We start from the raw sequence: 19,007 nt of genomic DNA, 5'->3' as shown, positions 1-19,007 counted from the left end.
AGCTATCAGGAAAATGCAAATCAGAAGTACAATGAGATATCACCTCATATCAACTAGGATGGCTAGAAGCAGAAACAGGACACTAAGAAACGTTGGCCAGGATGTATAAACACTGGAACCCTCGAACACTGCTATTGGGAATGTAAAAGGTGCGGCTGCTGAGGAACAGTCTGGCAGTTCTTCAAAAGGTTAAACGCAGTTACATAATTCAGTAATTCTACTCCTGGATATGTACCCAAGAGAAATGAAGACATATATCCACACAAACACTTGCAAATGGATGTTCATAGCAGCATTATTTATAACAGACACAAAGTGGAAAGAATTTGATGTCCAATAACCGATGAATGGATAAATAAAATGTTGTATGTTCACCCAACGGAGTATTACTCAGAGGTAAAAAACAAAGTTCCTATACATGCTACAGAGCGGATATACCTTGAATCTTAAAAATACTATGTTGTGTTAACTACACTGGCATTAAAATTTAAAAATGTAGCAAGCTAAATGAAAGAAGCCAGTCAGAAAAGAGTGCATACTATATGAGTCCATTCATCTGATGGTCCAGAATAGGGAAATAGACACAGAAAGTAGATTAGTGGATGCTGCTGGGTGGTGGAAGGGAGGCAGGATGAAGGGAATGCAGTGTGATTGCTAGAGGGTATGGAGTTTCCTTCTGAGGTGATGAAAATGTTCTAAAATTGTGGTGATGGTTGCACATATCCGTGAATATATTTAAAAACACTGAATTTTGCATTTTACATAGGTGAACTCTATGGTATATAAAATTATATCTCAATAACTCTATTAAAGACAGAAGAAATCAAAGAAGTTCTCCTTGCCTCCAAAGAGCTCTGCTATCGGGATTCAAATTATGGGTTCTCCTTACCTTTGAAAGATGATGGTGTCTCTGCATTGCTGAAGACTAAGGGCTTGAGGGGTGATGGCCTAAATGACAGGGACGGGGCAGGGGCTCAAGGGCTGAATGTTGGTTAGGGCTAGGGATTTGGATGCCTGAACTCTGCAGGACCTATATATAATCTGAGGCTCTGAACACATCCAGGGCAGCTGCTAGAAAAAAGAACCAATAGACGGAACACCATATTGGTGTCATAGGGCTCGTCAAGACCAGAAAATGACCCAGTACCACTGTCTGAGAACAGCTTTTCAGGGTGGGCCCTGCCTAAGCCATGAGTTAGTCTAGTCATGGAAGGGTCAGGGGACAGTCACCCCTCACTCCCAATGATGCTTCAGTCCTTGATGCTGAGTCCTGTGGTCACTGGGGAAGAAACCTCCACACTACTCCAGGAGGCCTATGAGGCCTAGGGGGACTGCTATACTTGAATCAGCAGCCAGGGAGGGGACTAAGAGGAGAGGGACACTATTAGCATTCATGACTACAGGAGGTCACTCTATGGGCAGACTAAATCCCTCCTGTGTAAAAATGGAGGGTGTGGATTATTACATCAGGGCTCCATCTGATGGTCTTAACCTTGCCTACGGGTTCCAATTCTTTTCAGGCCACATTTTAACCATGGCCCATTTCCAGGGATGAGGCCTTTCCATCTGCTAATTCTCATTATGCAGGACATCTGGGGAAGTGGGGCAGGGGGAATACTAGTGCTGATACTGTCTTAAGGCTACCGTGTGAATAACAGTGGCCATGAATATATTCACCTGAAATTAGTGTCCAGGGTCAGCATTTTTCCTTTTCATTCCATTTTTTTGGCCTAATCCTAGTCAAAGAGCTGGTGTTACTACAAAGATGTGGAGGTAAATGTATCCTAAACTGCCCCGATATAGCTAATAAGGGAAAGTTGTCCAATCATCACAGAGTCAGCCTCTGACAGCCTGTCACATTTGCCACTGATGCACCAGATGTGACTAAACTGTGCAGGGGCCGTCCATCTGGGAGCTGGATTCCCTTTCACTGTGCTCAGCAGGAAGGGGCCAGCATCGTCCCATACCCATGTCATGAATTTGACATAACCCTTAGTAATGGAAGAGGAGGCTTGGCATGCCATGAAGCCCAGACAATTAGCTTAGCCTGCACAACCTGTGAAATTTTAATTATTTTCAAGGTCCACACTGTACCCAACCTGTAGGGAGACCAAATTTCTGGAAGAGAAAATAAAACATCTTGCTACTTCAGCAGCCATCTGTTATAACACTGGACAGCAGGGCCCAATGGATATATGATCATCCCTAAAAAGTTACAACCGGGAAGATGAATTTATTATTGGTTGGTGCCTTGACACACAGCAGAGAAAATATGGACTCAACAACATATATACTGACAAAGGTATGTATGTTAAACATTCAAAATTTTTCATTGCCTCTGAAGTTTAATTCTCTGTGCTAAAGAGTAGAAAAAAAATGAAGAAGATACATTTCAGAAGGAAGAAAGAAGAATAAGAACTAGCAACAAAGGAGCTGGTTTGGCTTTCCTTCCTAATTTACAGTTTTTCTAGTCTGATTTTTTTTAAAAATAAAACTTCATTGTTTTCTATTTTGCTGTACCTATTGTTATACAGTAAATTGTCTTGTGGACCACGGCAGGGAGATCAGTGAAGTGATGCTATGGGAGCTGGTGGCCTGTCTGTCCCGGCCACCCTCCCCTCCTCCACGTTCCAACCCTCAAGGCTCACGGAACTCAGGTTACATGAATGATTGCAGCACAGGCAGAAACTTCATGTCTTTCATATTCAGAATAACTCTAAGTACCCTGAACTCCCCCAAAATTCAGGCAGGGAGAGAATTTTTTAAAAGGAAAAACACCCTTAACCAACTTTCAACCTAGAGATGTCAGCCACTTGCCAAAATATGCCATCTTGTGAAGCCAATAAATGGAGAGCAGGAGAGCCGGAGGAGCGTGGCTGAAACTGGATAAGGGGTAGGGTTTTCATTTCTCACAAGCAGAGGGAGGAGAATACCAATATGGTTAGCCAGTCAGCAAGCATTAATCCTCATTAATGTCTCCCATTCTTCTCTGCACAGCTGTGCAAACATAAATTAATTGGGTCATTTTGACGAAGGCATACAAGAAAAAAATTGCAATGGGAGGCAGAGGAACTAACTGGACATACAACACATTCTTGAAATGTGCAGGAAGGACTGTACAAGCTACCACTTCATAGACAGGGAGACAGACATTCAAATTCACAGCACCATGAACTGCCCCTATGGGAGAGGTTCCAAAGAGCAGAAGGAGGTGGGGACATGTTCATAACAAAGCATATAATAAATTGCCAGAGTGAGAACAGTGGCTCCCACTCCTTGCCAGATACTGTGCTGTTGACTTCACAGTGTCATTTCATTTAACCCCCTAAAAATATGATTACCTCCAGTTGACATATAAGGTGATTAGAAACAAAGAGGTAAAGAACTTGCTGGAGATCACACCAGCAGCAAATGGTGGACTTGCAGTGGTGGACTCACTCCAGAGACCATGTTCCTAAGATGACATTGTCCTGCTTTCTATATATTTGGCATTAGGCTTGCGTCATGGAGAGTAGATAAAAGGTATGGCCACTTCTTGCCCTTAATCAACTTATAATCTGATTGGGGAACCAGGATGGATATGTGTGAGATGATCAGGAATGGGAGCATTCCATCAAGGTCCACATTATTCAGGTGAAGGAAGCCACTTATAGGAGTTGGGGAAGTGGCTATAATTCATCTGTGCAACTCTGAGAAGGATTTCTACCAGACTCTAAACTAAAAACTGAGATAGTGAAAGAATACTATACTTGAGAAAATACTGACTCATTCCTGCTGTGGTATAGTTTGACTATTCAAAAAGGATTCTCCCTTTCAGAACTCTCCCTTCAGAAAGGACAAGACAGTCAGCCCTTTCCCCAGCTTCATCTTAAGGGTTCATAAATATGTCCACAGCCTCCTGGAACCAAGTCAGACAGGAGAGAGGACTTCTTGGAGTTTACTCTGACCGAGGTGTGGCAACCTCTCCCAGCCTCCAGAGACTAAGAAGGGAGGAGATGATTTGCATCATCTCTTTGGTCCTTTTCAACTGATAATTACCCATCTCAGGGCTCTGACCAACAGAAAGGGGCAGACTGGCAGACCGGAGCTAGGGACCTGTGGACATTCCCAGGAGAAGAAGTGGCTCCAGAAACTGGAGGAATGAGTATGGTCATGCCAGAAATTATTCTGCAATTATATACAGCAGACACATGACCCTCATGCCTGTGTAAGTGGGTGTGGGGGTGGGGGGCGGTGGCCTATGATAACAGTTCTCAACCAATCCGCTTCCATTCCCTTTGCAGCATTTAAATTTCTGTTGCATTCTTTTTTTTTTTATTTAATTTTTTTTTTCAGCATAACAGTATTCCTTGTTTTTGCACCACCCCCAGTGCTCCATGCAATCCGTGCCCTCTCCAATACCCACCACCTGGATCTCCCAACCTCCCACCCACCGCCGCTTCAAACCCCTCAGATTGTTTTTCAGAGTCCATAGAGTTGGGGGAAATTGGAAGGGGAAGGGAACCATGAGAGACTATGGACTCTGTTGCATTCTTAACATTCAATTTCAGGTGTGCATGAATTTTTTAAATCCCTGCATTTTTAATTGGAAAGACACATTACTGTGATGAGCTCCTTTCTCCCTACATGGGCAAAATTCAGTCAGAAGAGCTGGGGAGCCTATGTGTCGTTGATATCACCTTTCTTGTGACTCGGGTTTTATGAGGAATCAGGTAAGGTGGCAAAAACAAATCTGGGGACTTGCTGGGTGAATGGTAGGTTGAATGCATGGAAAGAAGGGCCTCCGGGTCATCCCTTTTCAGGCAGGCTTTTGGCTCAGCCCTGCCACTCCTGTGAGCCCAAGTAGGGTCAGGGTCTTTAGGTAACAGAGCAAATATTCCCTAAACGTCCTGACCAAAGAGCAAAGAGCTCAGTTAAAGCTCCTGGACAGTGGTTTTCAACCCCACAGAACCATAGAGTCACCAGGAGAACTCTGAAAAAACATTCACGTTGAGCCTGACCCTATCGATTCTGATTCAGAGGGTCTGGAGTAGGACCTGGACACTGTGGTTCTAACACAGAGCCAGGGTTAGAACTGCCACACTGAACACAGCCCAGTCCAGAAGCATCAGTGAGTGTGGCAACTCAATCAACGAACACCGAAATGAACAGAAGTCTTCTGTTCAACTTAACTTAACTTAGCAGTTAAGTGACGTTGGCCGAGGCACATGACTTTCCTGAGACTCTGTTTTCTCAGCAATACAATGAAGTTAATGATCATACCAATACTGGAGGGTAGCTGAGAGGATTGCATGAAATCAAGTATGTAAATTATGTGACCCAACGTCTGGCATGTGTAAAATGCTCAGTAAGTATCAGCTCCTGTGACTGATGATGATGATAGTAAAAATACACCAGTTATGTTTCAGTAAAAGGCATGTTTTTCTAGATTGGGTATTTATTCACAAGGCCAGGTCTTAAGGAATTGGGAAACACTAGAACGTGAAAATTAGACATTTGGCACATCCTGCAATTATGAATATAGGAAACAAGACTCAGCACTGGGACCAGCACCTGGGATCTTGTCACCAATAGAAATCACAGATATGTCCATATATTACGGTCGTGGTCAAAACCCTAAAAGAATATTTATATTTAGGGTGACCAACTGCCGTGGTCAGCCCGGGACTGAGAGGTTTCCCTGGATGTGGGATTTGCAGGGCTAAACTGGGAAAGTCACAGGGAAACCATTCCTTACTGACATCCCTTACCACTTAGAAATTACAGTAGTCATCGCCTCACTGAATGTCACTGTTTAATGTGTTAATAAAGAAGCACCTACCCTGCTATATAACGTAATTTCAAACAATTTCTTGGTATGTATACATATGGCCACATCATCTGTGTCCTTTATAACACTTTGTATTTCATTTGATGCATTTAAAAGCATTATTCTGAGTCCACAGACTTCACCAAATTGCCAAAGGGGTCCATGGCACAAAAAAGGCAAAAAGGGAAGATACTGGGAACATTGGTTGGAAAATGGAAGAAACCAGATTTTAAATTCTTTTAGGTCCTGCAACCTAAAAACATGTCCTAAGGAAGACATAAGCATCTACCTCCAAAGGACATGACTAGGTAATCAGTCAGTGGAGCTGCTTTCCCACTATCAGGAGTCTGTGTTATAATCCTACATACAGTAACCTGGGAGTCTCCCTAATTTCTGCACTCCTGATGACATATATATGTGTATTTTACATACATACTTAAATTGTTGCAAAGTTAACTCAATCTTAACAGCTACTGATTGGAGTATCTGTAAGGTCTACTAGTTTCTAGTAACTACAAAACACTTCCCCTAAGAATCACAGTTTGACAGAACTTAACACTTTCCATGAATTAAAACAATGGAAAATTGGATTTTTCAAAGATCAAGTTTAAAGAAGTGGTCAAAAAGAAACTTTAACTCTTACCCGATACCACTGGGCTTCTGATAGGCACTGGCTTCCATCCTGCCTAATCGCCACCACTGACAGCTGTTCCAGAAATCTCCCACAGGGCAATAAAAGACCACTTCTCTTCTGATCGATATAACTGTAAGCTTCCAGCCCAATGTGACCAGAAGGCAGAGTCCTCATGATTGCTCTTGTCCCGGTATACACAGATTTCTTTACTTCCCTGTCATTTTTACAAAATCTCCTCACTAACAAAGTGGACCTCTCCTTTTTGCTCTTAAAAAAATCTTCTTCTACATCTTCACAGTTATCAGGGAAGTCCTCAAAATGGCTCAGAAAAGTCTTGGCAGGGGGACTGTTAGTCAAGTCCTCCCTGCAAAGGCTGTCACTTGAACATAGCACACTGGCCCTTCGGCAAGAACCTTCAAAGCATAAGTATTTGTCATCCAAGGTGTCACAATGATCACACTGCAGCTGCCCATTCTTATTATCACAGTTTTCAGCCAATTCCATAAGTTTACAAGTATATGCCTCATAATTTTTCTTTTGCTCCCCACCAACATCAGGCAGTGGTACACAGTTTCCACAATCATCTAAAATCAAGTTGCCTGACAGGGTACAGAAAGTATCTGACACTCTTCTGTCAACTTCATAGTGAAAGTGAAATGCTGCTGTGTTGCCATCAGGGTGTGCCTGGCCAGTCTCTATGATGGCCGACTGACTTCCTAAGGGACTAATGTCCATGGGAGGTCCATCAATTTCCAGTTGAATTCCAGGGAACACCTTTCTTTCCAGTGAGGACGGGATTCCAGTTTCCAAATATGGGTCTTCCTGCGTGACAGAATCGCACGTGTCATAACACTGGCTCTTTGTCAGTATGTCGTTTTGGTTAATGTTAAGGTTTTCCACAGAAACTGGTGTGCTTTCTGTCCAGCACTTTTCATTGCTGTTCTCATCGCTCACTATTTTCTCCCTTGCTGTCGAGAGAATCTTGGGTAAGTTGCTTCCAGAAGGTTCTTCTTTAAGTTTGTTCATCTGTGCAGTGGTAGAAGTCTGCCCACTCTGCCTGATGCTATGTGCCTTCAGAACACTGATGTCTGAGACCTTTTCACTACTTTCATCTATAGCCGATGGAGTGGATGTTACTTTTCTCTGAGTTACAGGTGTGAGAACAGAAGCTGCCATTTCTTCTGACGTCATCTTCACACATACACAGGTTTTAGCTATTACTGTTTCTCCTCTCTGGTGATCATGTCAAGATTTTTACAAAACAACTTATTATTAAAATATTATTTCTCAGACACAGAAGTCCTCTGAGAAACAGTGTGACAATTTTTTTTGATTCAGATTCATTAAGAGCCAAATAAATTTCTCCAGTTATTACTTTCTGACATCTGCGATGTTTTTCTAGACCAGGGTTTTAGGTGGCAGTTCAACCTTCTTTCCTCTATTACTTGAAGTAATTCTTTTGGAGATTTTTACTCGGGATTACATTCTGCAAATTCTGATCCATCACTGACTTACTAATGATTTAAAATTCCAGTTTGAATGTTTCCTGAAAGAAAAAGACATGATGTCAAACACTGTGGCACTAAATAAAATTTTTGAAATGAACTTCATAATAATTCTAAGCTAATGCAAAATATGAACCAATTTTGAGGAAGAAGTTTTGCAATTGATAGCTACTTTCAATGTTTTAGGTACTTTTCTGATTTAATATTTCAGAAATTCTGTTTCCAGCCAAAGTGGAGTAATAACAAAGACCAGAATTATCCCCCCACCTTAAACAACTGAAAAAAAATCAGAAAAAAATATGAAATAATGGTTTTTAGATATCAAACAACAGGTAATACAGAATAGTGATTCCTGAAATAAGGAAAAACAAACAAATGAGGTGAGCCCTATAAATGCCCTAGCTTGTAGCTTGAGAGCTTTTAGCTATAGGAGAGGAAAGTGGAACTCAGGTTGAGCCCAACAGAGTGCTGATTTAAAGAAAAAACAAAGTTGAGAGTTCAGTAAGGCCACAAAGATTGGAGAAAGAAGACAAATTAAGTGGAAAAGAACAAAGATAAGAATGTTAGCAGGCTTCTCATGAGGAACAATGCAAGCCATGAGGAGGTGGGTGGGGGATGGGTGAAATAGGGGACAGGGATTAAAGAGTACACTTACATGATGAACAAATAAAATAAAATAAGAAGCAATACAAGCCAGATGAAAGTGCAGTTAAATCTTTAAAGTTCTAAAGTACTTTCTTTTAGTACTTTAAAATAAAAAAGAAAGAAAAAATACTGCCAACTTGGAATTCTATGCCCAATAAAAATACCTTTTGAAAACAAAAGTAAAATAAAAACTTTCTAGACACACAAGAGCTGAAAGAACTCATCACCAGCAAACTTGCATATAAGAAATGGTAAAGGAAGTCCTTTAGGCAGAAGGAAAATGATACCAGATAGAAATCTCAATCGATGCAAAAGAAGAGAGTATTTAAAATGTTAAATATGTGGGTAAATACAAATTTTCTTATTGTAAATCACTTAAGATAGTTGATCTTTTGAAGCAAAAGTAATAGCAATGTATTATGGGGTTTCTAACAAATGCAGAAGAAAAATATATGACAATAAAAACACAAGGTCAAGAGAAGAGAAATGGAAGTATACTGTTACAAGATTTTTTTCTACATGAATTGGTATGATATTACCAAACACAGGCTGTCATAAGTTAAAGACATATACCCTAAGTCCCAAAGCAACAACTTTAAGAAAAGATATAGGTAATAAGTCAAAATATTAGAAACATAAAAAAATTTCAAATAATCTAAAGGCAAAAAAGGGAAAAGAACAAAGAACAGATGTGGTAAATGGAACTTTGTGTGTGTACTCCCTTTTATTTTTAATTTTTTTTAAGATTTTATTTACTTATTTGTGTGAGAGAGAGAGTAAAGCAGGAGGAAGCAGCAGACTTCTGAGCAAGGCTGCTGAGCAAGGAGCCCGATGGGGGGCTTGATCCCAGAACCCTGAGATCATGACCTGAGCTGAAGCAGACGCTTAGCCAACTGAGCCATCCAGGCATCCCTCCCTCTGTTTTATTTGAATAAGAAATTATTCAGGTGAATATTAGTGGACATAAAAATGTTCAATTTATGAAAAGCACTATTGAAAAATAACTCAGCTTATCTTTATTCTCCAAATTACTGAACCCTGTTCTATGTTGGGAACTGTGTAATGGGCTAGATATCCAGGGCCTGCTTGCCAGTCTATTGAGAGGAAGAACTGAACAAATTTCAACCCAGTATGGCAAGTGTAATCATCAAGGATATACAAGGCACTGTGAGACCATAGGTGCCCATCACAAGTATACCATTCCTTTGTAGGTATAGCTGTCCTTTCCAAGACAACTGATGAGCATTCATGTTCTGCTGTCAACAGCAGGTGTGACCTATCTTTGCCCTTTGCCACATAGGTGTCCCTCTTCCCCTTGCTTTTTCCTTTTCCTCTTGTCCCAAAGAAGTAGCAACTCCTCTTCCCTTACGTATGTAACCCTCAAGTGCAATCACAAACTCTCACCTGCTCCCAGCACATGCAGTCTTCACAATTACCTTGAAAAATTAGAGGACACCCTATCAATCAGATACTTCCCAGGGAGTTAATCAGCCCACAAACCTTTCACATTCTCCTTCTAACTTGGTTTCTTTCTTATTTTCTTTGGAAAAATGCCTCTATTATTTTTTGGAAAGATATGCTCAGTGTAAAACAATTCAAACAATGCAGAAAAACACAAAGAAAAAAATTTCAACTTAACATAAATCCCACTATCCAGAGATAATCACTATTAATACTTTGAGGAAACTCCTTCCAGGAAGCTCCCTATGCACCAACACACAGAGATACTATGTATATAATTACACAAGCACCTAATCATGCTGTACTTCTTGATTTACACCTGCTTTTTATTTATTTATTTTTTTTACAAATTCATGAATAGCTTTTCATGTCAAGAACTATATAATTTTTTTTAAAGATTTTATTTATTTATTTGACACACAGAGATCACAAGTAGGCAGAGAGGCAGGCAGAGAGAGGGGAGGAAGCAGGCTCCCTGCTGAGCAGAGAGCCTGATGCAGGGCTCGATCCCAGGACCCTGGGATCATGACCTGAGCTGAAGGCAGAGGCTTTAACCCACTGAGCCACCCAGGCGCCCCACAGAACTATATAGATAATTTTAATGGCTTATGGCACTAACTTGATTTCATTATCTTTGGTCTATTTTTTAGAGTAACTTTTAAAGCCAAAGCCTTCAGATTGACTGTTAATGTGTCCTTTCTCACCTATGGGAGAAAGGTAATTCAAGGCAAGTGCTGTTTAACTTCTGTTCTAAGCACTTGGAAATTATTATCTCATGTAATTCTCACTCAACCCTACAAGATAGCATGATGGTTTTAAAGTATGTCCTCAAATTCTTTGATACTCCTCCTTTCAAAAACTGGAGCCTAACTGCCTTCCCCTTGCATGTGGGCTGTATTTAGTGACATCCTTCCAACATACAGAATATGTTGGAAGTTACAGTTTATGACTTCTGAGAATAGATCATAGAGGGTCATAAAATCATTAGGGTTTCTTCCTTGCTCTTCCCCTTCTTTGCTCTGGGGGAAATCAGTTGCCATGTCATAAGCAAAGTTCCATGTGACAAGAACTGAGGCCTTCTGCCAATAGCCACTGGTGTGAGCCATCTTGGAAAGGGATCCTCCAACACGTCAAGCCTTCACGTGATTGCAGCCATGGTCTACATGTCTACATATTGATTCGAACCTCATGAACAAACCTGAACCAAAACCACTCAGCTCCCAAAATTCTGAACCACAGAAAATGTGAGATAAATGTTTATTGTTTTGAGACACTGTTTTGAGGTAATTTGTTACACAGCAAGAGAGAACTAATACAGATCAGTTCTATTGTTATCCATATTTGACAGATTAGAAATCAAAGCACAGAGAAGCTAAGTCACTTGCCAAAGATCACACTGCTGGAAAATGGTGGAGTCAGAATTCAAACCCAAGAAACCTGACTCCAGAATCTATGCTCTTCACCATAGTATGCTGCTTTCTTACTACCTAGTTTGAAACCTCATGGGTTTGAATTCCCGATGTCTGTTAGCTGATGGGTTCCATGGTTTCTGGGAGAATCCTCTTTTATTTGAGTTTGTCTCTGGAAGGCTGAGATCTTTGTTTTGCCTCCAGCTGTAATCAGAACCAAGGACTAAAGACTCCAGCTCAGGTCATTCTTTTATTCAAAAAATTCTTATTGAATACAATACTAAATGAGGCAGGAATATGCCCGATTTCTTTATAAGCTAATAAATCATCACGTAAGGTAAAGTGTAAATAGGCTTATAATGTGGGTTAACACAGAGAAAGAACATGTAAATCAGATAGTGGGGACAAGGCAGGGGTGAATGCAGGGAGGGTTTCCTGGAAAAGATGGTGATCAAGCTGAATTTTTGAAAGATAAGAAGGAATTAGCAAGATAAAGAGGTGGGGTGTCCTTTTCAGAAAAGAGCAAATGCGGATTCTCACAGAGAAAAACAATAAGACATAGGCCCCTAGTACTTCATGCAAATATTTTAACCATGTTGGGTTTGGTTTGATTTCCTCACATGTAAGACAGAAATAAAACTGGCTATTCCATCAGACTGTGGAGAAAATGCTTTGGAGGACACCTGGCTGGCTCAGTCATTTGAGCGTCTACCTTCAGCTCTTGGATAATGATCCCAGGACCTTGGGATTGAGCCCCATGTTGGGGAGCCTGCTTCTCCCTCTTTCCCCTGATTTTGCTCTCTCTCACTATCTCTCTCTCTCTCTCTCAAATAAATAAAATGTTTTTAAAAATGCTTTGGAAACCAAAAGCCTGGGGCAAATATTTGTTATTCTATGCCCTGTAAAGTTGAGCAGCTCTGTTGGTGACATAGTGTTGAATTTACTTTGGCAAGATGCCCCCACTCCACTCACCAGGTTCACTCAAATTTAAATTTCAATTCTATAACTGGGACTGACTCCCTGAATTCCAGCTGCATGACCATGAGCTGGTTATATGATCAATTCCAAATTATACTTCCTATTTCTGTAACATTAGAATGAAAACATAATTTATATGTCAATTAATAAACATTAATTTTCTACCTACCTCCTCTTGGTTAGCCCTAGGTCATCTGTGAGGGAAGATGGGTTAGGTTAAAGTTATAACTAGCATTAGACAGTTGGCTGAAGAAAACCTGAAGCACTGAATAAAGATCACAGTCTAAAAGTTCTGAAGAAGAAAGAGATGGAGAAAAAGATTCTTCTTTTCTTAATGTGGTTTGTAGGGAAGCCTAGAGAAGGACCAGTCTGAGAGAGATCAAAGGATATGTGGTTAAGAATATGGCAGAATAAGAAGGAATTTGTGAAAGTAGCATTTCTAAACTAGAGATGAATTGGGATGGGTAATAGGTTTAGAGAAATGATTGGCCATGAAGTATGGCTATAGAGATGATGCCAGGTGTGCTAGAAATCCTAGCCAAAGTGGTAAGACAAGAAAAAGAAATGAAAGGTTTAAGAAGAATCAGGAGTGACACAGAGTAAGTTTTTATCTTCAAGATAGAGAAATGTAAGTTACAAATAACCTTATAGACAAATTTCCATGGGCTAAATCAGGGGCTGGCAAGCTGCAGACAGAAGTCCAAATCTGACCTGCTGTTTTTGTAAATAAAATTTTATTGGAACACAGCCATGACCATTCATTTATGTAATGTATATGGTTGCTTTTGCATTACAATGATAGAGTTGAGAAACTGTGACAGAAACCATATAGCCCGCAAAGCCAGAAATATTCACCATCTAGAGCTTTATATAAAAAGTTTGCCAAAATGTGTGCTAGACAAATGAGTCAATAAAATGCCTGCTTAGAGCCAGAAAACTAAGTGGAAGGCTTAATAGCCATCTTCATTTATTTGAAGAACTGAGATGAGGAAATAGTCTGGTTATATATTGTTTCAAAAGGTAGGATCAGGGCCAAAACAAATGAATTACTGGGGAGGTATGCTTTGGCTTACTGTGATAAAGTATTCTCTAACTTGTAGATCTGTTTAACAAAGGAGAAGCTATCTTGGATGGTGGTCTTCTCGTTGATAGAGGGATTTAAACAGAGAGAGGCACAGTGTTTAGCATAGCAGGTGTTTGATAGGTGTTGAACAAATATTAGAGTGAATGAATACTGTCTATAATGGTTAATTATAAAAATAATGGCTCATAACTACTTATTGAGCATGTATCATATGTCAGACATGTTCTAAGCACAGTGTACATAATACCTCATTTAAATTTTTTTAATGTATTTTTTTTCAAGATTTTTTATTTATTTATTTGACAGAGATCACAAGTAGGCAGAGAGGCAGGCAGAGAAAGAGAGGAAGAGAAGCAAGCCTCCTACTGAGCAGAGAGCCCGATGCGGGGCTCGATTCCAGAACCCTGGGATCATGACCTGAGCCGAAAGCAGTGGCTTTTACCCACTGAGCCACCCAGGCGCCCCAATACCTCATTTAATTTTTATAATAACATTATCAGTAGCAGAAACTACTAACTGTTCCCAAAAATCTGTTCTCATTTTTCTCAGTAATAGAACCTCTAAATTTTAGCCAAGCATATGGCCATCCCTCTATTGGCCTTACTATTAGCTAGATGTACTCATGTCACTAAGTTATTACTAATTAGAAATAAACAGAAGTGGTTTGCTATCTCTGGGAAGTGTCTTTGAACAGAATGTGCCTTTCTCCTCCCTCTTTCTCCTTTCTGCTGACTGGAGGGAAGGCATGATGACTGGAGCTGAAGCAGCCATATTAGACCATGAGGTAAATATAAGAATGGGACACCTTTCATAGTAAAGAAATAAGATAGAAGCCTGGGTGCTTGTTTCCTGGATTTGGGGGAAAGAAAAAGAAAATTTTATGTTGTTTAAGCCACCATTATTTTAGGTTTTCTGTCACTCACATCCAAACCTTTTCCTAACTAATAAAGGTGAATACCGTTATCACCCCCATTTTATGATGCTCAGAGTATTTGAATGGCTTATTGAAAAGTAGAGATATAATATAACAAAGAAGCTGTAGAGAGAGAAATCCTGCATTGGAAGGAAAATTATATTCACTAATTTACAGTATGTCTCTACTTTTATGTTTCTGGGCTAGATGAAATCTTTTGTGTCATAAAGAACAATTAAATGAGAAAAATATTAAATAAAAGCACATTGTTTTTTATGATTATAAATGTCAGAAGGAGGTGGGATTTAACAACAAGAACAACAAAAACTATAAGATAACTATCAATTATTTATTTATTTACTTACTTACTTATTTTTTGTAAAGATTTTATTTATTTATTTGACAGACAGAGATCACAAGTAGGCAGAAAGGCAGGCAGAGAGAGAGAGGAGGAAGCAGGTTCCCTGAGGAGCAGAGAGCCTGATGTGGGGTTTGATCCCAGGACCCTGGGATCACGACCTGAGCCGAAGGCAGAGGCTTTAACCCACTGAGCCACCCAGGCGAGCCAACTATCAGTTATTTACTAAGCACCTATTACATTTCAAGTTCAGAAGCAAGGTAGTTGTAGACCAGGAAATCAGTAAAGCTCTGAGGGTGGGGGATTGAACTTGGAACTTTACGGAGAGGTAGCAATTACTCTTATCCATAACCAAAAAAGAGACCTTGGGTAAAAGGAATAGAGTAAAGAAAGATAAAGAAGTAGGAAAATACAATGCACAACTATGAATTCATCTGAAGTTCTTAGGAAAACATTTAATCCAATTAAAGAAAGTGAAAGCTGTTCAGTAATTTCACCATCATGAAGAGAAATACTAGGGCAACTGTTAAAGCTGGTAATGGGATGTAATATTTCTATTTCATCTTCAAACTTAAAGGATTTTATAGACTCACTTGTAGTATTGTGTATATGACAGATAAACAACCATACGACAGTTATTTACTTATGCATTCTCTTCCACAAAGCCCACTCTGCAAAGAGATTAAGGAAAATATTTTGCCTGCGCAGCTCTTCCTCCCTTTCTCCCTACTACAGGCACACCCACACCCAAACCCTACATGATGAGTCAGTCACCACTCTTCTCCACTGAATGTCTGCTGCTCCACTCCCTCCTGACCTCTTTTCTCTGAACATTATGATGGAAACTCCATAATTTACAAAGAAACAAAGCTTTTAAAACATTCCCCAAAGGCACTGGTGCACTAATCTGGGTCATTTTCCAAGACCCCACAGACTTAACCCTTCATGACTTCCACTCCCTTTATCAGAAAAGTTTCAAAGTCTGGGAGGCTAGACTGGTGACCCAGAAAACCCAGACACCTTAATCTTTATACTCTGTGTATATTAAACAACAGGAATTAACGTATAGGTAGATGCCAAAGTTATGCAAATATTTTTGAACTAATACATTGATAAGGCTGCCATATAGTAAAATAGAGGATCACAAAAAAAGTTTGTTCATTACAGGTTAATTCTCAATTGTCAAACTCACAAAGAAAGGAAATCCTCACTGTAAACAGTCTCTGATCAGCCTGCAAATCACCCCTTACTTCTCTCCCAGAAATGTGGAGTCACAGACATTATTAGAAATTTAATCCAAGATTGGAGGTAGATAGGATTGCAGTGTTCTGACACTCACAGGACTCCCTCTCCTTTGCTGTAGTACAATCATGTCAAGAATTTCTGCAGTTATGTATATGTGCATACATGCACACAAAGATGCATGTTTTTGATAAGAGAGATGAGAAGGGACAAAAGTGAGCAGCAGAAGGTGGCAAGAGACCCTCCATGATTTAGTCCCAGTCTATTTTTTCCAGCTTCACCACTGACCAATACCCCCTAAAGAGAAGATATCCTATCATACATGTCTTTTTGCCATGTATTCAATCAGCCTAGCTTTAATGCCTCTGTGCATTTCCCTTCCCACTGTTTCCTAACTCTGCTAAGACTCCTTCGCCCAACTTAAATGGCATCTCCCCTCTGTAGCCCTCCCTGATACCTACTTGACAGCATTAATTGTTCTCATCTGTTTCCCACAAAAAGAACTACATTTCACCAGTACAACCTGTCATGAAACACTATACTGTAGCAATTGATTATATACGACCCCTGCATGGATTGAAAGCTTGTGAAGAACAGAGACCTTGCATCTTTCAACTTAAGGAGGTTTATAGATACCCTGCACCCTACATTTCTGGTATAGTTTCCAGGTATATAGTCTCAATAGACATTTTATTCTCTTCTTCTTTTCCATGGCTCTTTGAACCCAATCCTTGTCCTTTAGGACCTGGATTCCTTAGGCACTTTCAGTTTCGTAATTCTAACCTCCTCCTGTTTCATTCCAACCCATATGATTTTCAGAAAAATATTTCCCACCACTTGTCTGCCTTTTGGTTAAGATCAAGTGCAGAAAAATATTCTCCAAACATTATTTTCATCATATCACTCCTTTACGTAAGATAAAAGGAGATAAAAGGGACTACCATTTTATCTAATACAGTAAATCCACACCTTAGCCTCATCCTTAAGAACATCATTAATTTAAAAAAGAATTCCTATACTACTGGGTATTTGCCCCAAAGATACAAATGTAGTGATCCAAAGGAGTACCCGCACCCCAATGTTTATAGCAGTGATGTCCACAATAGCCAAACTGTGGGAAGAGCCCAGATGTCCATCGACAGATGAATGGATAAAGATGTGGTACATATACACAATGGAATATTACATAGCCATGAAAAAAACCCTGAAATCTTGCCATTTGCAATGATGTGGATGGAACCACGGGGTATTATGCTAAGCAAAGTAAGTCTCACTCATATGTGGAATTTAAGAAACAAGGCAGAGGATCATAAGGGAAGAGAGAAAAAAAAAATGAAAGACAATCAGGGAGACAAACCATAAGAGACTCTTAATCTTAGTAAACAAACTGAGGGTTGCTGGAGGGGAGGGGGTGAGGGGATGTGGTAACTGGATGAAGGACATTGGGAAGGGTATGTATTACAATGAGCACTGGGTATTATATAAGACCAATGAATAACAGACCTTTACCCCTGAAACAAATACTATATTATGTTAATTAACTGAATTTAAATTTTAAATATACTTTCAGTATTCTTAAAAAAAAAAAAAATTCCTGTAGCAGCAATGTCCACAATGTCTTCAATAGCCAAAATATGGAAAGAACCCAGATGTCCACCAACAGATGAATGGATAAAGAAGATGTTATATATATATCACATATTATATACCTCATATACACACATATATATACATATATACACATGGGTGTATATATATGATAGACTATTACTCAGCCATCAAAAAGAATGAGCTCTTGCTATTTGCAATGACATGGATGGAACTAGAGGGTATTATGCTAAATGAAATAAGTCAGTCAGAGAATGACAAATATCATATGATTCCACTCATATGTGGAATTTAAGAAACAAAACAGATGAACATAGTGAAAGGGAAGGAAAAATAAAATATGATAAGAACAGAGAGGGAGGCAAACCATAAGAGACTCTTAACTATAGGAAATAAACTGAGGGTTTCTAGAGGGGAGGTGGATGGGGGATTGGGTAACTGGGTGATGGGCATTAAGGATGGCACGTGATGTGATGAGCACTGGGTGTTATATGCATGTTGTATGATAACTGGGCCTAGCAGTTGTCTTAGTTATAACTGATATTCATGTAAGAGCAAATTTAAAAAAAGAAAGAAAGAAAGAAAGCTTTGTAGATCCTGGGGAGATGGGGAGCCCTTCTTGACTATTTTCTGCATGTCACAGATGAAAGAGCTGCTGCATGGCCAGGCTGTTTTTACAATGTGTGTGCTGCTTATGAAATGTCACACAGATGAGCTGCGTTTGCTCACAGGAAGCAGAGGACAGTGGGTGAGTAAATTGTGTAGGCTGGGTAGAGGCAGTGGCAGAGTCAACCACACAGCTCTGTGGAGCCGACACAGGAAAATCAAGTCATGCATGGTACTGTCTGAATATAAACTCTTAATAAATTATTAAAACAAAGGATTAGCTCATGGTTCCTCAACAATTTTTGGTTTATCTGGAACCTTTCGTGAAGGTGCTGAAGAGCTACCAAGGCAGTTAGACCAGGGAAGCCCAGAGAAGAGAATCTGACATTTTTAAAAATAATTTTCTTATTTTTTATAAACATATAATGTATTATTAGCCCCAGGGGTACAGGTCTGTGAATTGCCAGGTTTATACACTTCAAGGCACTCACCATATCACATACCCTCCCCAATGTCCATAACCCAACTACCCTCTCCCTACCCCCTCCCCGCGGCAACCCTCAGTTTGTTTTGTGACATTAAGAGTCTTTTATGGTTTGGGGCGCCTGGGTGGCTCAGTGGGTTGAAGCCTCTGCCTTCGGCTCAGGTCATGATCCCAGGTCCTGGGATTGAGCCCTGCATCGGGCTCTCTGCTCAGCAGGGAGCCTGCTTCCCTTCCCCTCTCTCTGCCTGCCTCTCTGCCTACTTGTGATCTC

At 40.0% G+C, this 19,007-nt stretch overlaps 1 protein-coding gene across 1 annotated transcript in view; it reads right to left on the bottom strand.

The window, feature by feature from the left end:
• The window catches only part of LOC111144941 (phospholipase C epsilon 1), a 276,379-nt gene extending 268,745 nt beyond the window's left edge, over window positions 1-7,634 (bottom strand). The window contains exon 1 of the mRNA XM_022499553.1: window positions 6,453-7,634. Within this exon, the coding sequence (XP_022355261.1) occupies window positions 6,453-7,634 (1,182 nt within the window). The remainder of the gene's footprint in view (window positions 1-6,452) is intronic.
• Between the last annotated feature and the right edge of the window lie 11,373 nt (window positions 7,635-19,007).

Source organism: Enhydra lutris, unplaced genomic scaffold (genome assembly GCF_002288905.1).
Source record: "Enhydra lutris kenyoni isolate GAN:26980312 unplaced genomic scaffold, ASM228890v2 scaffoldscaffold12, whole genome shotgun sequence".
NCBI classification, from domain to species: domain Eukaryota; kingdom Metazoa; phylum Chordata; class Mammalia; order Carnivora; family Mustelidae; genus Enhydra; species Enhydra lutris.
The sequence above is the reverse complement of the archived record's forward strand: the minus strand, read 5'-3'. Positions and strand labels throughout refer to the sequence as shown.